The 27,366-nt window shown below is 46.0% G+C and overlaps 1 protein-coding gene across 2 annotated transcripts in view; it reads left to right on the top strand.

Moving 5' to 3' along the window:
- LOC147660922 (cingulin-like protein 1) overlaps positions 1–27,366 on the top strand; it is a 192,837-nt gene that overhangs the window by 24,685 nt on the left and 140,786 nt on the right. For both annotated transcript variants that reach the window (XM_086951423.1, XM_086951424.1), the window contains exons 3-5: positions 17–169; positions 18,509–18,679; positions 21,827–21,988. In XM_086951423.1, the coding sequence (XP_086807549.1) occupies positions 17–169; positions 18,509–18,679; positions 21,827–21,988 (486 nt within the window). The remainder of the gene's footprint in view (positions 1–16; positions 170–18,508; positions 18,680–21,826; positions 21,989–27,366) is intronic.

Raw genomic sequence — 27,366 nt, 5'->3', positions numbered from 1 at the left:
TTTTTTTTTTTTACAGAGGAACCTCAGCAGGGTGTCACATGAACAACAGAAGTTAATGGAAAGACTAAAGGAGGAAGCAACCCAGAAGGAACAATTAAAAAGAATGAAAAATGAAATGGAAAATGAACGATGGCATCTGGACAAAACCATTGAAAAATTACAAAAGGAGGTATGTGTGAATAGGATCCGGGTTTGAAGTAAGATAACCGCGCATACAGAAGGCATGTTCCATCTGCGTGTTTTGGATATGAGGTTTTAAAGTAATGCCATGTTTTTATTTTCATCAAACTCGGAGGAATTGAAATGTCACTCGTTTCCTCAGCTGCAAAACTCTGTTGGTTCAATAGCTTTTCAGACGAAAGCGCTGTATCGCCTGCTAGTTGATTTGAATGTCTATTAAGAAATTGCATTGAAAGCATGGTGCAGTCTACACAGAAATGAAAGGAAAATAGTTTTAGATTTCTGCTAAGTTTTTGTGGTCCCTGAAAATAATCGGTGCATTCTGCTGCCCAAGTTGTTGCCCTTACACATTTTACCCTTCTCTCCTCTAATACCGATTGAATGTTTTAAGTACATAGAAAGGGGTACTAAATCATTAGGTAAAGAGTACTAAAGTTGCTCATTCTGTTCTGTGGTGCTCCATTACGCCTCTTTCCTCACCTCACCCCCATGAGACCAGAAACTTGCCTGAAAAAAGATATTGCTATTCCTGCTTTGAATGTGACCTTAAAATGACTGCTCTGTGTTCTGGGTCGTGTTTTCCTTGACTGTGTGTGGAGGGCCTTAAGTAAGGAGATGTACACCACCTTCTTTGCGTGTGAACCTTCTTGTAGTTCCACATAGGTGCTCGCCATGTCCTGCTCTCCCGGTTTCTGAAAGGGTGTTGACGGGAGGAAATAACCCCTGTACTTACCCCACTTGGGATATAGAGTAGTCCTGTCCAGTAGGTTCAAAGGTGTCTCCTTTTCTTTCTGTTTTGAATGTGCTACAACTTTGTTGTAGAAAGGCCTTCTAAAGGGTTTGAACCTCTATCCCCATACCTGCAATAGGAATGGCCTGCTTCTGGAAGTGAAGCCCCATCAGTATGGACACGCCCGAATTCATCACAGGCTGAATCAGTTGAGGCTCAAACCCTATCACTGTGAAAAGGCTACTACTCTGTTCTCACAATCATCCCATGTGCCAGAGCTACATTCCTCGTACTTGTAGCATCCTGCTACAATTATTACAGACACTTGTAGTTATTTTAATGGGAGCTTTATTACACACCTCTTGCTCCTACCCTGTCCCTACTCTAACTGACCAGTTCCTTTCCCCGGCTCCTCCTGTTCCTGCTCCTCCTACGACTCCGCCCCCCAACCACTAGACTACCTCACACATCTCTACATCTCCCCCCTTCTCAACAAAGTGATCTTAATGTCCTCAGTGTTCGCAGTTCTTCAATCCACCACACGGGTTGGCGGACGGTCTGTTCTTCAAGCCTCAATAGTGTCGAATCAGTGGTGGGTTGGACTTTGGTCACTCTTTCCGGTGTCTTGATCAGGGCGTTCTTGACCACAGTGCGGGTGAGCTGTTCACTCTCACGGTCTGCAGTCCTCATGTTTTCTTCTAGTGGTGTAACAGTTGGTTCGGGTGCTCGGTCCCTTTCATGAGTGGACAATGTTCTGGTCCTCTTATGGGCACCTGCGCTTACCCTTGCCCCTTCTTGTCTTGTCCGGTCGAGGGCGACACTGTCGTTCACCTCTGGGTCATGCACATCAGACAGTATGGTATTATCTGACGAGACTGTCTTGGTTCGGTTCGGTAACTCATGCACAACCTCAGATTGTCTGACGAACTCGTTGTCTATCTGTGCATGGGCATGTTTTTCACTCATCCGATGATCCATCTCTGCTGACATGTCCGGCTTTCTCTGCGGATTGGCTGGCAGGTCCCTTCCTGTCGGATGACTAAGGTCCACTGTCTCTGTTTTCCTTTTATAGGTCCTTTGAGTCAGCCTTTCGGACCCCTTCAGGGGTGACGGTGTCTGGTCCATGTCCGGATATGTTTGTGATTGACATGACGGATTGCCTTGTGGCGTGGCTGAGTAATCAGAGACCTTAGTGTGTGTTACGTTACTCTTGACAGGAAGGGTGTCCTTTGGTTCTCTGGCGCGTTCGGGTGGTTGACGCCATGGCTGTTGTCGGGACCATGACTTGGTCGACTCACGGGATCGGACAGCTGTGCTCTCTGGGCCAGAGAAGTCTCTTGTTGACCTCCAGGATCGGACGGACGCACTGTCTGAGTCAGAGGAGTTCCTGGACATGAACGTGCTTTCGGGGTCAGAGAAGTCTTTTGTCGACCTCCAGGATCGGATAGATGTGCACTCAGTGTCAGAGAGATTCTTCTCCCCTCTCCTTCTCCAACGTTTCCTTGAAACTGTCTTTGGTAGTGGATTTTTGAAGTCCGTAATCCATGGCGAATTGTACTTCCCTTTTGAGTTGTCGTTAAGATGTTTCTCCGTGCGCCTTTGTTGGAACGTCTTCAATGCCGTCCCATTTGGGAGGTTGTTTGATGATCCTGTGCTTGTTCCTGGTGCTTGATCCCAAGCGTTTGCCTCATTGTCTTCTTGTTTGGTTCGTCGCAATGGAGGATCAGTCCGTCTTGTGCGACCTGTTTCTCCTTCTCCCTTGTTGGATGCTCCAACACTTCTGATTTGAGTTGTATGTGTTCTTCGGCCAGATGTTTCCTTGGACTCGTCTTCACTGCTTGTCGACTGATGTTCCTGCGCCGACTTCCGGTGTTGACCAGTGCGACCTCTTCTTCTCTGGTTATTCTTTCTCTCCCACTTGCTGTGCCGGATGCCATCTTGTCCAGGGATGCGATCTGTACTTGATGCTTTTTCCCCATCGGAGCATTGTGTGTCATACCTTGAGTGACTCCTTGAGGAACTCCTGGGAGGTGAATGACTTCTTGGACCGGTCTTTTGGATGGTCGCCTCTGGGTCATCTGACTCCGGGTAATCCTTGGTTGACTTCGAGTGGTCGGATGTTGAAGAGTCTGACCCTGAATAATCTGTGTCACTTTCTTTGTCACCGTGTCTTTCCCGTTGTCTTTTTGCTGGTCTGCCTTCCCTCTCCCTCCTTTCAGTTCTGTTTGTTTTCTGAGTTCTATCTTCCTCGGTATCTGGATGAGTTGCGCTTAGGTGCACGTCCTTCAATCCTTCTCTTGCTTTGATTTGCATTCCAATTTCGGCCTTCTTGATGATCTCCTTTAACGACCAATGACCTTGCAGAATCTTACGTTTTGTGTCAGGATTTGTGCACCCTTCAACGATCCGAAGTCGAACCGCATCCTCATTTGTGAAAGTGTTGAAGTGGCAACCTCGTACCATACTCTGCAAACGAGGGATGAAGTTTGGCAGCGGTTCGCCTGGTTCCTGCCGTGCTGTATTGAAAGCCATGCGATTATGGTCCACATCTGTCTGTGCGTTGAGATGAGCACAGAGCTCCCTTTGGAGTCTTTTGTAGATTTCGGTGTCCTCCTCGGAAAATGTCCTGATTGGGCATCGGCCCTCCGAACCCACCAAATGGAGGAGTAGTAGTAGACACTTCCTCTCTCTTTGTTCACCATTGGCTTTTAAGAAATCTTCTAGTGCTTCGAGCCACCGGTGTCGTTTGAGATCCGAGATCCAATCATCAGTCTGCATCGCCGGGGGCGGTACTTCACTGTATGGAGTGACCCGCTGTGCTGTGTCTCCACCCGTCATGAGAGAGGGAGATTCTGGTCAGGGTCTTTGGTTTGGTCGTTTGCTTGGAGATTGATGGTCTTTGTAGCTAACGAAGTATGCGTCGGCGAATGAGCTTGGATGGTACTGCTCTCTCCGGGGTCCTCTGTAAGACTGCCCTCCTCTGGGTCTGCTGCAGTACAGTCCAGCCGCTCTTGTCTCTTCGGCGCTCTTCAGTTAGCGCTCAGTGTCGTCGTTATCTGTCTCTTGCATTTGCTAATGCTTATTCCATTGTGCCGTTGTCGTTGCTGGGTTCTTGAGTTCGCTTGTGCCTCTTGTGGTACAGACACGTGTTGCTTCAGTGCCTTCACCACTGCGCATTCGTTTGTGTTGCTCAAGGTCCATGTTGCCACCTGTGCTGACATTTGTTTTGTCAACGCATGTTAGGTGAGCGGGTCTTGTGGTTGCCCGTGCTTGTTAGTCGATTCACTCTCGCGTGTGCACGTGCTTGTTCTGTGTTGGTTGCCAGGCCGTGTTCATTGTTGTTCACACGCCGTTATCTCCGCTTGTGTGTTTGCCTTGTTACTGCCTATTTCTAGGCATTTACCAGTGTCTGTTTATTGTCATGTACCAAGGCTTGTCGACGGCATGTGTTTGTTTCCTTTCGCCACTGCTTGTTTTTCTCTATTCGCCACGACTTGTCTGTTGGCTCTTGACAGTATTTGTAGGTTGCTTGCCAATGCTTGTTTGGCTTTCGCCGATGCTTGTTCGGCCTTTGCTAGTGTTTATTTGGTCTTTTCGCCACTGCTTGTTTTCTATTCGCCACAACTTGTCTGTTGGCTCTTGACAGTATTTGTAGGTTGCTTGCCAATGCTTGTTTGGCTTTCGCCGATGCTTGTTCGGCCTTTGCCAGTGTTTATTTGGTCTTCGCCAGTGCTTGTTTGCATGCACCTACAAGTGCTTGTTTGTATGTCTCTTACCTTTGCCAACGCTTGTTTACTCTTGGCCAATACTCGTCCTTGCAGGCACCAATGCTTGTTATTTTGCATGTGTCAATGTTTGTTTCTTTGTTCTCGCCAATGTTTGTTCACTTTCTGGCTGTTGCCTGACTCTAAGATGGCCGCCTATGCATCACACAGGGTATGTCCTTGAAATCCGCCTGACTCAAAGATGGCCGCCCAACTCTCACGAGACTTGGCCACATGCAGCTCTTCTCACCATGCAAGCTTCACAGCGCTTCACAGCTCTTCACAGGGACTTACCCCGGTCTTCATTTCAGTCCCACGTCTTCCTTCTGGGGTTATTTCTTCACCACCACCAGGTGAGCTCACAGACTCACTCCGACACGATCGCCGGACACAGATGCGAATTCCCACGCATCGGGGGTGAGATTTCCAACAAAGCGGCACAGTTCTTTTTCATGGGATAGCGCTTCTTCTCACAGCGCTCAGCCAGTCCCCAACATTTATTTCAGCAGTGCAGCAGGGTCGGGGTGAGCTCCCGAGCCCTTGCTCAGTTTCCCTCGCTTCAGCCCGTACTCACGTGGGCACCTGCAGTCTCTCTTTGGCGCGAACAGCGCTCTTGTTTCTGGGCACTCCACGGGGCTTCCACAGTGCCCCAGGCGCCTTCTTGTGCTCAGGGTATTAGGCAGGATCGGGGTAGGCTCCCGAATCCTCCATACTTTAGAGTTCCTGCTTTTCTTTGTTCACAGCGCGCCAAACTTCACTCATCGGGCGTGAGGTTTTCCGACAGCATGCCAAACCTCACGCATCGGGCGTGAGGTTTTACTTTCACCGGTATTCAGGCTCCGGTTTTGGCGCGTTCAATCGCGCTCGGCAGTAGGCTCGCAGGGACGGCGTCCTCCTCACTCGGGCACCTTCTACTCACTTTGGGGTGTTGGACAGGGTCGGAGTGGGCTCCCGACTCCTGTTTCTTCGCGGATGCCAGGCACTACGCATCCAGTGGGGGCTCGCGTTTTTGGCGCGAGACGATCTCTGTTGTGGAGCGTTTCAGCGCTCGGTGTTTCGGCTCCCTCTAGATCCCTCTCGACTGCGCGGGGGGGGGGAACAGGGTCACCTACTGCTGGCTTCTCTGCTCGGGCAGCAGCTTATTACGTTCGGCAGCGTTCCTCTGGACATTGCCTGGGACAGGGTGTCTTCTCTTGGTTCTGCATACAGTGGGCTGGCTCATCCCACCCTCGTCGCCAGTTGTAGCATCCTGCTACAATTATTACAGACACTTGTAGTTATTTTAATGGGAGCTTTATTACACACCTCTTGCTCCTACCCTGTCCCTACTCTAACTGACCAGTTCCTTTCCCCGGCTCCTCCTGTTCCTGCTCCTCCTACGACTCCGCCCCCCAACCACTAGACTACCTCACACATCTCTACAGTACTGTACATACATGTCTGTTCACACCTTAAGCTCATGCTGTGATGTATGTGATCTGAGAGGCGCTCCTAATTACGACTTAACGGCACTGGGTGAGAAAACAAGAGACGCATCTTTCTCTCTCTGTGGGTGAGGCTATGTCGATCTGAGCCCTTGTCTAGGCCCAAGTTAATTATGTCTGTGGTTGGGAACTTGTGACCAGTAGAATAGCATATATAATATTTCTTTGTTATTTTTTACTGTGCCCCCACTTTCTCTGCGAGCTTAGCTTCAAACTATAGTTTCATGATAGGCAGTCACATCGTAATGTCATAAATCGGTGTCATTTTCATTAATAAAATACCGCCCACACCCCATAGGAGTGTAAAGCCTTGTATTCTTTCATTAGCAGGCATGGCATAACTCTTGACAATAGGGGGGGGTTAAAGGCTCTGCTTCACCTGGCTCAAAATCTTTGTTTTCTAGTTAAAATGCCTATGTCATGTGTGAACCTCTAATTCATTTCTCTGTTCACTTCTTTATTATCAGCTCTTGGAACCCGATTTGGGCGTATATCTAAATATCACCAGATACTTGAAAAGCACGGTAGTGCAGTCTGGATTAAACAAACAATAATAACTGGCATTAAAACCATGTGAGAATCCCTGGCACAGTATTGTATGTATTCCCTTTAGAATTGATTCATTTCTGTGATGAAACCAGTCCCCTTAAATAGGAGTCATTGATCTATTTAAGTAATCAAGACAGCTCCTACGCTATGTAGCTGCTAGGACGAGCAATCTCTTGATTTTTCACTAAAGCATCCCATGCAGTCCAGTCATTCTTCAGTATCTCTCAGTCCCACCAGAGCATCTTACGTTCTATCACAGAAAGGGGCTTTGCTCGCCTGGCCCTAGTTACCACATGCCCCTCCTCTCGGCCTACAGCTGTAAAACTGAGGGATGGAGTTTGGGTGACCAAAGACAGGTTTTCGTTTTGAGAAGTTTGACCTCTTTCTGGTTAACCCAGAGTCTTCCTGTATAAAGGCACCTTCGGGATCCCTGGCTGGCCTGGCACCCCTGGCATCATGGACTCCCTTCTTGTTGGCACCTCTTGAACCTGCATGTTTGTTCTGCTCCAGCCGGTCACTCCTCACTTTCCTCTTATTATCAAAGCATTCTACTTCTCCTCAGCACCAGCCCCAAACTTCTCATCATGACCTCACAGGGAGCTTCATTTCTGCGGGCTTTGGAGCATTATGCACAGCACATGACTGTATCTTATGCTACAGAGCCCGTTGTCGGCAGGTAACGAAGCATGAATCCTTCTCACTTTCTGGCAGGGTTCCTCCTTTCACCCTGCTCTGTTGTGATGTGAGCTTCCTGCAGCGTTGGCCACTCATGGTGTTCAAAGGTTTGACTGGTCTTCGCCTCGACCCTGGATGAGCCCTAGAAACGTCTTCACCGAAGGATGCAGATATTTCCACGATCAAAGAAAGCGTTTAGGTTCCCAGCAGAATACTGTACAGTTGACTAGCGCATGACTTGCAGACCACAATTAATTAGTAAAATATTTACTAGCCTCAGTTACACTTTCACTAGGACTAACTGAAGTGCTATCAATGTCCTACATTATTTATACTCCTATTAAAGCGAAAGTCCATTTTAATAAACACTGGATGTAACAGCCTAGCCTTGTGCGAGGAGAGCTGGATAAACATTTATTGATTAAATAAGAAAAATATCTGCCATTGAAGAAGATATGAGTGTAATCCCGCTTCTTCCATTCCAATTCTATGGACCATGTTTGATTCCTTCTCCTCTTAACAGGCTTGAGGCTGTCCCTGTATTTCTTTGCAGTAGGTGTGCTCAGTTATCCCTGGGTAAACATACCAGTTCACAGCCATGTGTATGACCTTTTGCCAAGGTCTACCTGGTGCCCCCATGGGGACACCGACATTATAAGGTATATCTTGGATGGTCGTGGGAAAATAACTCTAAAAATTAGGAGTAAGATGCAGGCGTGCTCACGTCAGACTCTATTTGGCCATTGTGACCTAGTATTCTTTTACCATACTCATTGGCCATCTCTCTCTCCACACCATTCTTTTAACTGGAACCTTCGAATGTCCTGATGTGTTTTGCTTTGAGATGACGTGCGAGGGGAGACGGTGTTTTAACTTGAGTGTGATGGGAACCTGCGCCAGCTCCAGGCACCTGCAGCGGTGCCATGAAAAGAGGGAGAAATTCCCTTACGCCGCATCAAAGTCTGGGGCACTTACTGCCTTATCAATATGTTATTCTAATGTTGTTGCCGTTATTTGAATAGCTCCCGTGTCTAGACCCTGCTATCTTGAGTTGCTGCCCGTGTCCTTCGTTCAGCTGAAGCTCACGAGAGAGTCCGAGATAAAAGATTTTCTTCTCACGCATTACTTTGCTTGTGTCTGCTGTGTGCTCAGTCAGTGGCATATTATGAACTGAACAGCAATTGTTTCAGTCGAACAACTACAAGATGACGGTGAATTACTTGAGTGATACAACCCTGCGGCTCTCCCCAATCCAGATGAAACCCCTCTTTTCCTGCGACCACGGCGTAACACATGGAGTGTTAGACCGTGCTATGATGTCACTCCTGATGGAGAAGAGAGTCCTCACTGGTCCCATCTAATATTCTCCTGCTGCAGGCCTAAAATTCTGCTGATGCTCGGCTCCCTCAGCCCCTGCCTGCTCTCGAACACTGGAGGTCGGATGAAAGGCATCTGCACGTTCCTGCCCCTCCATTCCTAGCTTTCGTTTCTTCTTCTGAGTGCTATACAAAAGGTCATATTGAATTCTCAAACAAAAATATGCTAGCATTGAGAGTATTTTATGTGAAGGGACCTCTGATGCTAAACCGCTCAGCATCCTCGGCGCTCCATTTCTACTTGTGCATGTTGTTAAAAAATGAGGCACTTTACATTTTTAAATCGTGGAAGGGAATTCATACGGCATTTTAAAGGTGTGCAGCTAGGGAGGTAGGGTGTTTTATTTGTAATATTTCCATGCAAACACATCTACCATTTGCAATCAGTTATACATTATAAGGAATAAAATATGCCCCAAGTGTACATATTGAGAATATTGCAGGGTGCCTTGCAGTTCATAACTTAATAACGGAACTCAGCCTGCAGCCAAATGAGTCAATATGATTTTTTGGTATATGCCAAATTCCTATTACGTTGGCATACTAAATCTAGAATTCACCTTTTATTTTTTAAGTTCGATTAGTCAAGAAATATGAGATCAAGGCTTTTTACAAACCACACACCATATTTTTGGATATCGGATTATATGTATTAGGTGCAGAAATCGAAGGTAGTTCTATGGCAAGTATTTGTAACAAGTGTTAATTGTCAGGTTCATGGCATGTGTACTTGTAGGTACACAATGCTCTGCATACACCAGCAATCTAGTTTTGGGCTCAGACGTGTACAACTTGTTTTTCTTCAAAGAAGTCTTTCAAGTCACAAGCTATAGTAACTCCTGCTAGCTATAACGAGTAATGAGCATGAGCTCTGGCTCCATTGTTCGAACCTATTTTTTGCCATCATAGGGTTCAGATGTGTTACAGTTCAAGCTCCTAGTTGATGTGCCTCTGGGTTCGTCGTCAGACTATTTCAGTATATCCTCTCCGACAATATAAAGTATATAATTAAAATATATTATAAAGTATATAAATATTTCCAGCGTTTTGCTTTCTCCTGGTCTTTGTGTGTGTCAGACTTTAATGACTGGGATTCTCTCGACACAACTCGGGGTGCTGGCCACTGTTTGGGCCTTGAGTGCTGCAGTAAGAAATGATGGACGGAATGCTGAATAAGTCAAACATTCACATCTAGTCAAGAGATCTGGGTTAAATCCATCGTTCTTTTGCTCTCTATGCAACTTCAATTTGGACCCAGCCATATGCAAATCAGTCTCGACCCTGCTCCTCATGAGAACAGTGCAGCCTGAACAGCCAAGCCCTCCCACGACTGCCCCAGTGCCACTACAGGTGACCTTGGACCGACCATCACTAGGTCTGCAACCTCTGTCTCTCTGCAAAACACTACAATGCAGCGTTTCTGGCTTGCTTCGCCTTCCACTCCCAAGAAGACGTAGGAGTAATGGCTGATGGGAGACATACTTATTGCAGAATGGAGCACCAAATAAGAGGATACCCCAACATTTTCTGATTATGGGATGTCGAGGAGGAGTAAAAGGCCGGAACGTCTGGCACACAACCTCTGTAATTCAGTCCCGAAGCCAGCTCCCAGTTGGAGTCGGAAACACAGGAGCAGCAGGATCCAGGAGAGCAGCAGTAGCCTTCAACTGCGAGTACAGCGCCTCACACTGTAGTTGCCCAATGACACCATGCAGACTCCTCGCATGGCCCCTGCTACGACCCCACATACCCATCAACAGGTCTCCAGTCCACCGCTGTTTGCAAGCCATGGTCTTGTAGTAAGCAAGAGCAACCCAGTAACCCCTTGAGAGCTTGGGTAAATATTAACCAAATAATAAGTCTGACAAGGGGATCATATCAACCCTCACTCATGAAATATAAATAGATTTGAATAACAATATTTGCATAGAGATATAGAGTTATGCTGAATTTGAGTTTACCAGAATTCACTATACGCAGAAGCGTGGCCCTATTCCAGAGTACCATTTATATTGTAACAGAGCCCTGTTCCATGGATATTTCCTAGGGCAGTACCTTCTAGGAGTTGACAACGATTTCCCAGGCCTGCTAAGCAGTATGTGACAACAAGTCCATGAGTGGTAACTACATTCTCAAGTCCTACTTTTGTACTTATGTCATTGGGAGTGGGGAGAGGGGTTCTTACGTTGACCTCTTAGCAACTGGCCTAAATGGCAAAACTTTGTCTCCTGTGGATTAACTGGTCAGGAGAGGGAGAGGTGGAAAAGCGTAGGCAAATATCCCTTTCATATGTGATTTGGAAACTTTGGCAGACATCTTTCATGCTCACCTCAACTTAGTGGCTCCCATGTGGGCCAGACAACCCTGGTTCATGACTCTGTTAGACTTATCAGCGGTTCCTCACGAAAAACTTCTCAACAGACCAGATCTTCTCGTGCAGAATCAAGGTGCCACTAGTGATTTGGCTCCTGAGGTCCTAGAATTCAGTTGCCTTAAAATGCCTCCCGAATCCGTCTATCCTCAAACAGGCATGTAGACCCACTATGTCAAGTGTGTCCTCCTGTATCACACAGATAGAACAAAGTTCTATCTCGAAACTCAACCACTTTTTGTCACATTCTGTACAACACACAAAGGACATGCCCTGTCCAAAGGGGTAGAATCAGATGGTTTACATTTCGAGGTTTGAAAGAGAAAATGTAAGCCCTCAGCTTAACACCTTGGCTGCTAGGCGTTTTCCCCCCCTGTGCTGGAAATTGCTCTTACTATGTATTCATGACGAGCTCAGCTCGTCATCAGCACAGCTCAACTGTGCATCATGACGAGCTGAGCTCGTCATCAGCATCGAAAGGGTTAAGGTTCATGTATAGCTGGATTTTAGAACTTCCTTAAATGGTCACCTCAAACTATTCTGCAGTGATGGTCTCTGTTATTAATGTTGTTCTTTAAATTGCCGTGCCAGGATCTTTGAGACCAGGTTTCTATTATTCAAAACCGTTTTCGATTTCCAAATTCTGAAAACACCTTTTGAGTTAAGGAATACTTATGCGTTGAAATGTCTCTTAACCTCTTAGCTGCGTCGAACGTTCAGCACCCAGTGCTGAACGTTCGAATAACGAGCGCTGGCCCGTCGGCCAACGGTCGTGCGCAGCACTGGCAAGGTAGTGCTTGCGATGACCGTTGGCCGACGGCAGCGCTTAAGGGGTTAAATGCATTGTGTTTGTTGAGATAGTGTTTTTGTCCTAACACCTACCAAAGGTGGTCACAGTAAAGGGAAGGGAAAACTGTAAAATGCCAACCTCTTCTTGGGAAAAATCTCCTGAGGTGAGGGGAGGCATAATTTTATATTTTATATTTTATATTCCGAAACAAAAATCTACTTTGGGGTTTGTTTTGGAAAATAAAACAAAATGTGAGTATGCTGTGCTGCTCGATCATGTTGACTGAGCCACCCGTCAAACTTACAATGCATTGACAGGAACTGCTATAACAGTGGTTTCTGCAATTGTTAGAAACGTCAGCTGGGTTGACTGACATCTCATAATTTGGCAGGCGTTGACTGTCAGGGTGACAAAGTAATTTATGCTGTCACCCTGTTGAAGTAAAACCCATTCTTAAAACTCTAATTCGACCAGCTAGTCTTTAAAATGGATGTTAACACAGTGACGTCCGGTCTTTCTTTTTCCGCGCCAGCCTAAGTGCAGATCTGGAGAGAGCTACCCTTTAGCCATTTTTTAGCTAGCTTTTTGTACCTTTTGGCGACACATTTTCTGAGTCTTGAACTCCTCGTGCCAAAGGGATGTCCCGCCATCCGACCGGCTTCATACCCTGCGGTTCCTGCTCTCGGTTGATGTCCATGACAGATATGCACCTTGTCTGTCTGTGGTGTTTGAAGCAAGACCACGATCCGAAGTTGTGCTCCGAGTGCCGGGCCATGAATCTCAAGTGTTTGCAGGAGCGGTCCTGATAGCTACTGGAGGCCTGGCGCTTGGCTCCGCGCACTCCAAGTCATCAGGAAGGTCTTTGGGTAAGTCGAAACACAAGAAGAAGGCGAAGAAGCAAAGGCATCTTTGACTTATCCCCATCGGTCGGGCCCGGCAGACTCAGTCAGGTGCTGTAGGCCTTCGGCGGCTCTGGCCCCGACACCGGAGGGGGTCCGTGGATCCAGGCCTGAATCTGGATCGACGCCGGTCAAGCTCACCTGACCTTACCCAGCTCCTGGCGCCGGCTGTGCCCCTGGCCGGCACCGTCCCCATCCTCATGCCCAGAATAGATGCCGCGCTGACGCCAGTACCTACGCCGGAGGATACTTTTGTTCTCCTGTTCATCCCTAGTGTTCCCTATCAACCAGAGGGTTATGACGAGGACTGTGAGGGGCCACTGGCCTCATTAAGCAACCAGCTGGAAGATTCGGACTGGCGTATGGACCTGGGTGTGGCCAGTGGTCTGGACACCTCCCCAGACACTGGCTTGTTTTCTCCCCCTACAGTGGCTATGGAGGAGGGAGCTTCATATGCTGTGGTGGTGAGAAGCAAAAATATACAACAATAACTCAACTGGATTCAATTATAAATGGATACACTTGTATGTACAAGATAGTTCAGAAAGAGAACAGAAGGCGAGAGACTATGAAGTGGTGGTGATAAGGGCGGCCAAGGTCCTGGGCCTTGAGCTCCCTTTGGTAGCCTCTTCTACCCTTTAATGAAGGCCTTATTGACGTCCTTCTGGGCACTTGGTATAAGCCCAGCACAGGGGGTCTTGTAGAAAGGACGAACACCCACCCCTACCGCCCTGCTCCAGGTGACCGTGTTTTCCTGTTTTCTGAAGATAGGACGAAGGGGCTACTCCCTCCCCTTCAAAACTCCCTCCATGCGTCCGTCTTACGATCGTATGTCGTAGGATCACTTGGCACTTCTGCGAAAAGAAGTTTCGGCTCTCTTGGCCAAGGGAGCCATAGAAATAGTCCCTGCGCCAGAATTAGGTCGTGGTTGCTATTCCCACTACTTTCTGGTTCTCAAAAAGGACAAAGGCCTGCGTCCTATTCTTGACCTCTGGGCCCGCAACCTCTTCCTCCGGATGGAGAAGTTTAAAATGCTCACCTTAACTCAAGTCCGGTCTCCCCTCAACCCTGGAGACTGGATGGTGGCATTGGATTTGTAGGATGCTTATTTCCATAATCCTGTCCAGGCGGACCACAGGCGCTATCTACGGTTCACAGTGGGCCCAAACACTTTCAGTACACCGTGCTCCCCATTGGCCTTACCAGTGCCCCTCGGGATATGACGGTCGCAGCTTATCAGCTCAGATCAGGGGTTCCAGTCTTTCCTTATCTCGACGATTGGCTATTAAAGTCAGGCAAGCCACAGATTGTCTCCCAACTCCAGACTATGGCGGACCACCTGCATTTGCTGGAGTTCACCATAAACGTGCCGAAGTCACACCGACTCCCTCTCAGACGTTCCCTTTTATCGGAGCTGTTCTGGACACAGTGCAAATTCGGGCCTATCCTCCTGAACAGAAAGTCTGGAATATTCTTGCTATGATACCGATGTTTCAGCCTTCATCCCAGATTTTGGTGAGAATGACTTTGAGGATGCTGGGCCTCATGGTCTCCTGCATCCTACTGGTTGATCATGCCAGATGGCATATGCGGGCTCTGCAGTAGGACCTGAAGTTCCAGTGGGCACAGCATCAGGGAAATCTTTCCAACTACGTCCAGATCTCGGACGGGACTGTAACACAGCTGCAGTAGTGGTTAAAAAACCAGGATTGGGTCAGAGGCTGATCCCTCGCCCTTCTCCAACCAGATCTAACGATGGTGACGGATGTGTGACTCCGGGGATGGAGCAGCCATCTGGGGGGAGCAGAGATCAGAGGCGCCTGGTCTCTGGCGGAGTCCGCCTCCAATCAATAGTCTGGAGCTCCGGGTGATCAGACTGGTACTGAAGGCATTCCTTCCCTCTCTCAAAGGGAAAGTGGTGCAGGTGATCTTAGACCACACCAGTGCCATGTGGTACAGCAACAAACAGGGTGGGGTAGGAGACTCTTTGCCTATGGACATGCTGGAACATCAGGGCATCACCCCGAGGGTTCAACACCTGGCAGGTTCTTTGAATGCCAGAGAGGACGAACTCAGCCATTGGTGCTTGGTCAATCATGAATGGCGTCTCCATCCAGAGATGGTGCAAGGTCTCTTTCAGCGGTGAATAGCGCCTTGGTTAGATCTGTTCGCCTCTGAAGAGAACTTGCAATGTCAGCAGTATTGTATGCTTGAGTTTCCAAGGCGGTACAAAAGGGGGTGGTGATGGACGGAGCATCTGAACCAATCAAACACTCACACCCAGTCAACAGATCTGGGTTTAATCCATCACCGCTCTTTAGCCCACTCTGCCACCCCAGTTCAGACATGGCCATATGCAAATCAGTCTGACCCTGTGCCTCATGGGAACAGTCCAGGCCGAACTGCCAAGCCATGCCTTCCCTGGACCGGAATCAAGCATCTTAGGACCGGTTTCTGGCATTTCAGCCGTCTTCAGCCCGGCTTGCTTGAATCCAGTGGCAAAGTGAGCAAGGGACTCATGTCCGAAGCTTATTTCCGGTCCAGGGAAGGCATGGCTTGGCAGTCCGGGCTGGACTGTTCCCATGAGGCACAGGGTCAAGGCTGATTTGCATATGGCCATGTCTGAACTGGGGTGGTGTGGAGTGCAAAAAAATGATGGATTTAGGCCCAGATCTCTGTACTGGGGTGAATGTATGACATTGTTCTGCATTCTGTCCATCAATTGTTTTTGCATTTATCACCCCGGATGGGATGGGTATGCTCAGACATGAGTCCCATGTTCTCTACACCGCTGGAGTCAAGCTATCCTGGCTGAAGACGGCTGATTGCCAGAAACCTGTCCTAGGATGCTTGATTCCCGTCTAGGAAAGACATGTCTTGGCAGTTCGGGCTAGACTGTTCCCATGAGGCACAGGGTCAAGGCTGATTTGCATATGGCCATGTCTGAACTGGGGTGATGTGGAGTGCAAACAAACGATGGATTTAAGCCCAGATCTCTGTACTGGGTGAATGTGTGACATTGTTCTGCATTCTGTCCATCAATTGTTGTTTTTGAATGAGTTTCCAAGGCAGCACTTACTTGGTGATACTTTTCGTCACGAGTGGAACGGCGGCCTCCTGAATGCCTTTCTGCCTGTACCACTTCTGCCCAGAGTGCTCAAGAAGATCAAACATGACTGGGCCTAAGTCATTCTTGTGGCTCCGGACTGGGTATGAAGAGTCTGCTTCCCAGAGCTTCTGAGCATGGCCATCGATCCTCCGATCAGACTGCCCTTTCGGGAGGATATTCTGTTGCAGTAGCGGGGGACAGTACTTCACCCAAACCTGTCCAGTCTCCATCTTGTTGTGCAGAGATTGAGCAGCGGCAGTTGTCAGCTTTCGACCTTCTGCACGAAGTCTGCGATGTTATCTTGGCAACCTGGTGTCCCGCCAAGAAATCGGTATACACCTGTAGATGGAACAGGTTTGTGGAATGGTGCACATCAAAGGCTGTGGATCCCGTTCTTGCCCCTCTTTCAGAGATTCTACTGTACATTCTTTCTTTGGCCCAGGGGGATCTGCTCTGGGCACTCTTAACGGCTATTTTACAGCGATCTCTGCTTTTCTTCAGCTACCTGATCAGCCATCTTTATTCAAATCGCCTATTGTTCATAAGTTCTTTAAGGGCTTTTGTAATCTGTTTCTACCATCTCCTTTCATAATGCCACAATGGGATTTAAATTTGGTCTTAACATTTCTTATGTGGGCTCCATTCAAACCTCTTCACAACTGTCCTCTCAGGCTGCCTACTCTCAAGACTGCCTTCCTTATTGCCATCACTTCTGCTTGCAGAGTTAGTGAGCTGCAGGCTCTGTCTTCCAGGTCTCAGTTCTTGTCTGTACATCCGGATAAAGTGTTGCGTTGAACAACGCCTTAGTTTCTTCCTAACTTGGTTACACCATTTCTTGTGGGACAATCCATCACCTTGCCCACCCTGCACCCTTCCAAGTAGGAGGAGAGACTCTACCTTCTGGACCCCATGATTTTCATGCATGGTAAGTACCGTAAAGGGCAGGTTTTCTGTTTTTATGAGTTTACAAAAACAACCATGAAGTCACTATCTCATTAAATGGTAATAAGTACTTCTATCTTGACCACACCAAAGACTTCCGGGTGGATGATCAACTCTTTGTTGGCCATGTGGGTACCAAGAAAGGCTGGGCTTTTTAAAAATGTACCATCTCCCGATGGGTTGTCCTTTGCATTAAGTTCTACTATGCTGGGTTGCATGCCCACTCCACTAGGGCCTCAGTTACAACCACTGCGTTGGCACGCGGAGTCCCACTCCTTGGTATCTGCCATGCAGCAGAGTGGGCATCTCTGCACATGTTTACCATTGCCTGGACTGTCCAGTCCAGAGGGATGGATACTTTGCTCGTTCAGTCCTCCAGGGCTTTTTTGTGTGAACTTGGTTCGCAGACCCTCCTCCGGGGATGGAATTGCTGGGATATCTATTCTAAGGTAAGGAATTTACAACTAACTGCCTCTATCAGATGAACAAGTTCTTTACCTTTTGGTAACAATGTATTTGGTGGAGACATATGTTAGTTGTAGATTCCTTACCACCCCACCCATCTTCCATGCTCTGGGAACTGATTTCTAGGGATGCTAGTGGTCAGTGTCTTTCATGGTTCTGCACTTCTGGCATGGAAAGTCGTGCCAGAACTGTTGTCCGCGCACACGGCCAGCATCTATGTAGGCACCGCAATGTCATCTTGTCGACCCCAGCTCAAATGACGGACGGGAAGTCGGCCGATGCCACCTACCAACACACAGGGATATTGCTGAAGAAAAATCTCCAGACCCAGACTAACGCCGGGGGGGAATTTTAAGGTAAGAAATCTACAACTAACATATGTTTCTACCAGATACATCGTTACCAAAAGTAAGTAACTTCTTTAGGAAAAGTGAAGGGAAATGCCATATTTTGGGAAGTTTTGATTTTTTTTTTCTGTTTTATTTTTTTTTCTTTATAAAGGCCATTTTCTTTATGGCTTTCTATCCAGCCAGTCACACCATAGAAGCTCTGCCATCTACCAAGTAGGGTCCCGTAGGGTCCCGTGGGGTGGGGAGGTGGGATAGTTGTTGTTGTCAGTGTGTTCTAAGATCATTCTGAGCTGAAATCTGTTCCAAAACAAAGCAGCCTGTTCCCCAAAAACTAAAGTGAACGTAGTTTGCACTCCCTAAAAGTAGACATACCCCATTGTGTACATAAGGGTTATTTTAGCGTGTGCTCATCCTACAGTATTTGTAATCCTACCGTCCATCTCTCTGAATTTATAATGACATTCTATACTAATACCTACAATTCTGACTTCAAAAAAGTCCAGTACAGACTTTCAATGAAATAGCCCAAGTTACATCTTGTAAACCTGCAGTTGTTGTTATTCTTTGGTTTATAAAGGAGTACATGCTTTGTGAATGTATTGACAAGAATTATAAGCTTTGTTACCAAGTTAGCCCAAAGGATTCCATATGAAATATACCAAATATGTTCGTGCACACAAAACATTGTAGATGCCCTTCTTAAAACAGCCAATTGAACTGAGGGATGATGGCTTTTGATCCTTTCTGTGTCGTGCATTCTTTTAATCATTTCTTTGTCGTGCAATCCTCTGTAATTTTCCAAATAATTTTTTTTTTAACATTAGATTGCTGAAATTGTGGATTTTTCCCGAACATCCACTATGGAGCTCCAGAAGCATTTTGATGAATACAAGGAGAAAACTCGCCGAGAAGTTGCTGAAGTGCAAAGGCAACTTAAAGAAAAAAGCCTAGAGGCAGAAAAATCTCGCCTGGCTGCTGTTAAAATGCAAGAAGAGGTAAGAGCGAAGTTCAGCTGCAGCTTTAATTTCTGATTTCTGATTTGGGAAATGTTACAAACAAGGTAACTAAGGTATTTGGGAGTGAATAAGTATGTACTTTGCTATGGTTGAGTAACCTCGATCAGGAGACATATGTTACCTTAAACTGAGACGCTTTCTGAAAATAATTTGTGCTCAAACTTGGTATGAGGTAGGTTTCAAAACAGTCTCAAAATGAATTTGCTCAGATTATTTGATTACATTCATAGTTCGGAGTTGGGAAATACCATTTCTCCGTCAAATAATATGCGTAAGTTAGTACAGTAGAAGTGTTTATTTACCAAGGATGCAATTTATGAAAGGTGAGGTTCAAGGACTTAACTTTTCAATCATATCAACATTTATCTAAAAAGGTTGGCCTATTTAATAAACTAACATGAGCAATTCCATATTTTATAATGTTGAAAGAATAGTATGCAGCCTACTTATCATGCATGTTACAGTTTCTCTAGAAAGAGTGTGTGTGGCAATAGGATCACATTTTCATGCATGGTAAGTACCGTAAAGGGCAGGTTTTCTGTTTTTATGAGTTTACAAAAACAACCATGAAGTCACTATCTTATTTAATGGTAATAAACACCACATAAAGGCGTTTATTCAAGCGTTAACTATACATATTCTACAATACCTGCACTTCAGATTCAATGATCGGTCTCCAGCACAGTTGCAACAGTGCACAATTTCTGTCCAATTCGAGAAGCAAAACCTACTCAATGACTGTTATTCAGGCTTCTGCTCCAGTTGCAGGTTTTAAAGAAGTTTTTCAACAAGGTAAAGAAAGGATCTATTCACTACAAGGGCTCAGGGTATGCATCTTGCTTAATATTCCTCCGCTCTGGGTCTCTGTTTGAACACTCTAGGTGATGGGAGCATCTTAGTTCAACTCCTAAAGGAGGCCATGACCATGTCTGGAGTCAGTACTCTGGATCCTTCTTAACCAACCATATTCACCAAGCAAAAATCACCAAGCGCCTCTCCTCAAAGATCCACCATCCAGATATGCAATTTGTTCGAATGCAGTCCATTCTCAGTAGTAGTAACTCTTACTATTAAGAGATGTGTTTCGTTTTTTTCCCAAATTGCTAGAGGGTTGGGCATATTTTGATGTCACTGGGAGGTTTCTCAAATACAGGTAGCATAAACTGAGGTGCTGGGTGTCTGCTTTCGAGGTTTTTGTTCTCTGTTTTAATGTGCTGGCTTCTTGTGTGGTGCAGCTAATATGAGGTGCTTATCTTCTCTGCCAGTTATGCATGACTGTGGGGTCGTCGGAGGAGCCTCTACGGTTGGGGTGATATGACTCAACTTGTGTGTTCAATAAGATGAATTGCACCATGTAGGATGGTGTAACCAGTGTAGTGTTGAAAGACCATGAAGCATTGTATAGAAAGAACATTGCTTTGACTATTGTTCCGAAGTTGGTTTCTGGGAGGAAAGGTTTCACTTTCTTCAGAATGGAAAGCTGGTGCCATGCTGTTTTAGTTTTCTGAGCAGTAGTTATTATTGGTGCATTCAAGTGATTTTGGTTTGTTTTATGCTGGGTGTGATCAGGAGGAATTCTCAGCCGTCCACATCAGAATGAGTTTGTGGCAGGTTTTGAGTCACTGAATATTGTGATCCGTGGTAGTTTTGAGAGAGAGGTGTGTTGCAGAACTCAGACAGGGAGAGAGCAGTAGGGAGAGAGCAGTAGCCATGAATGCAGGAAGCATCAGGTCTGCTGGCTGCTCCCCAGGTAATGTTCTCGTAATCATTCCTGATGCTATGGCTGTATCCCAGTGGAGTGATTGGTGAAATCTGAGTAAAACGCACCAGATATTCCTGCTCTTAGGAATGCAATCCCCCATTGACAAACCACTAATTTCCATTGTGTTAATGTTCTTGTTCAAATTCCCCCACTGAAAGATCTCTGGGGTTTCTTTGGGTGTGTACCCCACCTCAATTGTCACTCTGGCAGGTGATCTTGTCTGTCCACCCTGCTGTTCGAAGAAGCTTCGTATATGGGGCTTTTTTTCATATGACTGGTTTGGGAGCTCAAACACACATCTGGATGCTGCCAAAATCAGTTTCATCCGAACTGATTCGGAAGAAATGTACAATTCTGCCATTGCCCATCAAAGTTTTACAAACCACAATATAAATAAAGCTCCACACCGGATCGGGGCTCGACACCTGTCCAATTCCCCCAGTCCCCAGATATATGCTAGTTCCTTTTGTCCAGTATTTTCTACAGCAACACTGAGGTGGTACTTCTGGGATGTGGTCCTGGAACTTTCTGTACAACTGTAGAGCTATGCCACCCTTTCATCCCAAATGGGACCCAGCCGAACATGTTCTGCCTGATGGATCTAAACGTAGATGCTGTCTCAAGGAGTGAAGAAAATGCGATAGTGAGAGAGTGGATCCACCAAAGAATACATTAATAAATACACTAACTATTTCCAACGTAAACCTCTTGCCTTTACTTAACCAGCACAGACTAACCACTACAGCATTATTTTTTTAAACCCTCATTTTCTAAAAATGGTGTGTCTCGCTCTCTCAGGGAATGCTTGATTTCCAGAAATGTGATGTTTCTCAACAACAGTCACAATAACCAAAGCTTAAAGTATTTAATAGTATACTCATACCAGTACTCCACATTCTTACCACCACTCAATAAAAGACTAAAGGCCTTTGTTAGAGTTTTACAGAACAGGAGACATGCCACAATTTGAGGCTCATGACACTCCAAAACCTTTGTTTGCTTGTTTGTTTTTTCATAAACCAACCAACATAGAGCAGGCATGACAGCCTGTCTGAAGTCAGTGCAGTGCAGTTTTAATGAACGTGCATCTCTGGCATCAATTGCACCATTTTCTACAAAGAACTCCACCATGGCGCCAAATGAGTTAATTGGCCAGGCAGTCCTTCTCCCACTGACCTCAAAATGAGGTCTTAAGTCCACAATCCAATAGCCTCCTTCCAGCTATCTCTGAATAGGTCGTTTTTGTCCAGATTCACATAATACTTGCTATAAATTGAATTTACAGTCTGTCAATAAAAAAAATCTTCATGTTTCTTTCCCTATATGCAAGATAACTTACATCACCATCTTCCTTCTGTCTTTAGCTGCGCCACATGGAAGAGGACTTGCGAGATCACCAGAGAGCCCAGGATGAGTCTGTCACAAAGTGCCAAATTCTTGAACAGACCATCAAAGACCTGGAATATGAACTGGACACTAAAGCACACCTCAAAGATGACCGTTCCAGACAAGTGAAGCTAATGGAGGTATAAATAATTATTGAAATAAAAATTGATATACAAACTCTGTAAATAATAGTTAGTATTGCTTTACTCATTGATTTGATTTGAAAGTAAACCGTGCATGGTTCAATCCTGTGAGTATAAGTGGCAAATAGATTTTTCCAGTAGGTGTTTAGGTACGGTACAGCTTACTGACTTTTTAACTAAAAGTACGTTTCAAAGGGTGTGGCGCAGTGTCCTGTAAATGTTTATGTGGAGTATCTAAATTACACTTCATAATTTGATTAAAAGGCATTAACTGCAGTACTCTGCATCCTTTAATCTGTTTACAACATGGTTGTTCAGGATAATAAACCTAGTTAATCAGCTCACTTATGTCATAAAGAACTAGAAGGTGTTCCGGTCACTTTTGGTAATGCAGATATCTTGTTTACATTTTCTGCACAGTGAAAAGTTTCCTTTGCCAGCACAGAATGGCTGTGGGCTTTGTGTCATCATTCCTTTAGTGCCTTGATGATCCACTTATCCCATGTCTAAATAATAATGGTTTTCAAGAATCCCTTTGTACTTTCAAAGTTTGGTGTTCCCTTAAAATAGCCAGGAAGAGCACTTATTGAAAGAAATATACAGTTTGGTTTTCACTAAAGTTCTAGGATTCGTATACTATGAGATGAGTGTGCTTCATAGGGTCAGTTTGGTGATCACTGAAGATCTGTCATGTATTGCAAGAGAGTGTGTCAGAGGGTTAGTTAGATTTAGAGCCAGGCATGCACCACAAGCCCAACCAAACCACATCTACACACCCTACTATCCTAACTACCACACATATCCACCATCACATACAAACAGTACACAACTCTATCCTATACCACTAACCAATACACTCCTCACTAACACAATGCCAATCAACACCATACATAAATACATCCCATTCAGACACACTCTCCCTGCTGTAATTACAACTAACAGACCGCATTTTATCACTAACAAACATATAATCATCCTTGTCCAACAAACACCCTCCTCTCCCTTCTACCATAATAACACTAACGCACAACACACACACTGCACACCACCACACTTTGTAACTCTTGCAACAAACCAGTCTAAGATAAACACTCTCACCTCTACTTCATTCCCTCCTACACACAACATACACTCTACTCATAAACACATCACCACCCCCTCTACGTGACAACCTTCTCTCACAAACAATACTACATAACCAAATCCATTGCATGAAACACGTACATCAGCACCCTTTTTCACTACTCCTCAAAAGCAAAACATATCACACCCACCAGCACAACAAGATCTTCAAAGCGCAACACCTCATAATACTTACCATCACAAAATACAAACATATACCCACCTTTTAAACCACCAAAGGAACAAACTCCAATGCCAAGCTTTCACTCTTCCACCACACCTTACACAGATACAGCAATACAGCACCTCTCTTCTAACCGCCTCTTATCCATTGGACAATTTAGAACATTACTATATGACCCACATGCTGCACCACCTCCCCTGACTTGTACACCTTCTGCCTTAAACAAAAGCATAAAAAACCAGCAACATGTCACACAACACAACTTTGCTTCCCCATGTCGACTTCACAACAATGTTACACCACAAAAAGCAACACAGCACTCCAACTCCCTCAAACACCATCTCCAAGACATACACATGCAGATCCATCAAAATGCCTTCTTAGCAAGCTGGATGAGGAACACGATACAGAACTGCTACACGATTGCTATCCTAATACAGCTAATACCAGCACTAAAAACACACCTTCTACAAACCCACACAATACTGATCACTCTTCTACCAAACAAAGTCCCACTATCACCAAAGGCCACTCACTAAACTGTCTACTAATAAATGCTCGATCCCGCTCTAAAAACAAGCATCACGTCTACTACCTTCCCACCGATACAAAACCAGATATACTATTCATAACCAAATCATGGTTGGGAGAAGATATAGCTCCAGTCCTGCATGAAGCCATTCCTCTAGGCTATCAAATAATTACCCAAAATCGTCTAGCCAAAAAAGGAGGTGGTCTAGCTGTTGTATTCAGGCAAACAAAACATATCACTAAAATTGACAACATCTCCATAAAGAATTGTGAGGCTCTTCTAACAAGATGCAATCCTACACCGTCTTCCTCCTGTACCTTCCTGCTCCTTTACAGGCCTCCACCTAGCAAGGCAACATTCCCAGACGCACTTCTAGAAACAGTTTAAAACCTGATCACAATACACTCCAACCTATGCATTCTGGGTGACCTTAAAATTTGGTTTGATAAACCCAATATGACCCATCCAAAAACTATAATCACCGGCCTAGACGCATTGGACATGTATCAGATTGTCCACAATCCGACACACACCACTGGACATATCCTAGATGTCATTTTTGCTAATACTGAACTAGTTACCTTTCAAACAGATTGTATAAGTCTGCTATCAAAAAAGCTAATAAAAAGGTACTATTCATACAGAATTCAAAACGCTAAATGTGCAAATAAAGAATTCTTTAAAATACTCAAGAATTCACAAAGAGACAAATCATTACACAGACAAAGCAGACACATTGGAATTGTACTTAAAACAGAAACAAAGCACCAGCACTAACCCTTGTACAAAACAAGAATCCAATGTAATCCCCCAAGCAAGAAGCCAATGACTCTTTGTTTGAATTTCCCATATGCTTGAGGCAGTTTTGGTGGATACCAACATTACCAGACCCCTTGATTGTCGTCCCGAAGAGCTACCTACTGCCTTCGTATAGACCACCAGAAAGCCATCTATCTGCGGGGTCCTCTGCTCAGCCATGACTCCTTGAAGCGCAAAATTGTATACTACTCAATCATTTCTCCAAACACCTGTAGCTTCATGATATTGTTTAACCCATGGAAGTTCCAGGAGAGAAAAAAGTAATGCTGTGTAGGGAGCCCCAAACCTAATCCACATTACATAGATTTGTCCATTCATCCACAACCTCTTCCCAAGCCGGGCAGTCATACCTATTTTGATCAAAGGAAATTCCATTATAGCTGCATCCGTCATCTTTGGGCAAGACTATTTGGGGTCTTCCTTCACTACTTTTCACTATGTGCCTATAGCTGACGTGACCCTCCTGCTGGTCCCATTTGACTTGGTTTGTCTCAAGTCCTCCGTGATGTTGCATAAAACCCAGGTTTTGGGGAGCAGTCTAGGGTGTTTCCCTAGACATTTTCACCCCTTGAAGTTTTAGCTCGGTTTCTGCTTTAAGAAGGGTATCTGTTAGACCTGACATCATTGGCTTGAGTCTCTCCTCTATTTTTTCTGTTGCCTCCTCTGTTTACGATGTTTTGCTGGTATATCGCTCTGGACACTGTGCCACTGCTGATCAGTGCCGCGGTGCAAGTGCTCCCTATGTTAAATTACTGTATCGATTGAATTCCATGTTTGGCTTATTTGGTTTACTGTCGGTCCCTAGTCTAGTGCACGCAGAGTGCCGGGGCTTGTAAATACAAATGCCGCTAGTGGGCTTGCAGCACGTATTGTGCCACCCACACAAGCGGCCTAGTAAAAGTATGTCTCCAGGTCTGTCATTGCGAGACCTACGTGCAGTCTTGTACTGTCACGCGGGCTGTGCAAGTACGCCTACTTGCCAGTCCACTAAACCTTCCCTTAACTTCATATCAGTCACCCCTATGGTAGGCCTGAGGGCAGGGTGCATTGTAAGTATAAGGTAGGACAGGCCTGACAAGGTTGGCATGTCCTAATAGTGTACTACTGCCATGTTCATACTTCACTATCGTAAGGTAGCCTGCTCTCCATTAGTTAGAATGGGCCGCCGGGATTATTAATGGTATGATCCTAGCTGGCTCGGGGAGCATGGTGCAATGTCGAGTTTGGTATCCCTGAACTCGGGGTTTGATAACGCATCCGTTTGGGTGGATGGTTTTTGGACTCTGGGTTTGAAAATAGCACTTTTAGAAAGTGACTATTTTCTTGTCTAACTATTTCTGGTTTCTGCTGGATTGGCATGTGTATGACAGGAGCTGGGTGGCTCCAGAGTTCTGAATGAGTCAGTGTGGGGTGAGTGGTGCATTTGCATTGAGAGTAGGGGAAGAGTAGCTCTTGATAGCCGGCCCTGCCCAATACAATGCTGGCTCCACCTCCTTCCGAGCGACGGATAGCTCTGCTCCTGCCAGTGACAATACTGGCTCCACTTCCTGCTGGGCGTCTGAGGACCGAGCCCTGCATCATGAATCGACCAGGTGTCACCACCTGGGTACACCCACCACAGATCCGGAATGAGGGGGAGTTCCCCTGCATAGACAAAGGGATCAAAGCCGAAAAGGGGTATAAGAGACGGACCCCTGAACCAAGAATTTAGATCAATTCTGACAAGGAACCGGAACCAAGGACAAGAAGCCTGCTGATCCAAGGACTTGCCTACCCCTTCTGCCAGTGTGCTGTTTGCTGGGGGGAATCCTGCAAGTGCTTCTTTATTTTTGCCAAGGAACCAGGAGAGGGGAACTGAGTGTGTACTCTCAAGCTTTGCTAAAGAAAATCTCCAAGGGCTGGAAGAGTGCCAGCCTCCTGTTGAAGTCACAGGGCTAAAGGACTTCACCGTGCTAAATAGTGCTTGATGCTGGAACCTGAAAGTCCAGCACCTCTGAAAGAATCCAGCAATCTTGACGCCGACGGACGACGCCGAATCCAGCTCGACATCGTGAGTAACGGCTCCAGTGTCCCGCTTCCTCGCCGCCTGCCGCCGGGCCCGATCGACGCCAGTAGCAACGCCAGTGAGTAGTGAGTTCGGCTCCAGCTCCAAGTGACCTTGTGTCTGCACCGCCGCTGATCGCATCGACTTCGAGCCCTCTCGACGCCGTGAGCGCTGCTCACTCTTGCAACATCATCATCGACATCGACGACCCCTGAGGCCTGATCAACACCGAAGACGCGACGCCGGATTGCTCGACGCCGCTGATCATCGTGTGCTTCACTTTCCTAAAGGTACTGTGTTGTTGGGGGTCCGTGTGACTCCGGGCTCGACGTAGCGCCCCTCGCGGTCGACACCGAACCTTTGGACTAACTTTGCCTCGACGTCGTGTGACTCCCATGTGGGTTACAGTGTTGCCAAGAACTGTGATTTAACTAAGAAGAGTTGCTTTTGATACTAAAGACTTTGTGCTAAGAAGAACTAAGCTTGAACTATTATTTTTCCTTCCAAAAGTATTTATTAAAATGGTGGTATATTTTTGTCGTTATTTGGTCTTGTGCTAAGCCTTATATAAACATTCGTATTTTTATAATACTACTGTGTCGTGTCCATTTGTAGTGTCTTCACTTTATTACTGTATGTGGTCGTAATTGCTTAATGCACTGCCTCTGAGATAA

This window comes from Lissotriton vulgaris, unplaced genomic scaffold (assembly GCF_964263255.1).
Source record: "Lissotriton vulgaris unplaced genomic scaffold, aLisVul1.2 SCAFFOLD_371, whole genome shotgun sequence".
Taxonomy (NCBI): domain Eukaryota; kingdom Metazoa; phylum Chordata; class Amphibia; order Caudata; family Salamandridae; genus Lissotriton; species Lissotriton vulgaris.
Note: the sequence above shows the minus strand (reverse complement) of the source record. Positions and strands in the feature narration are given on the sequence as shown.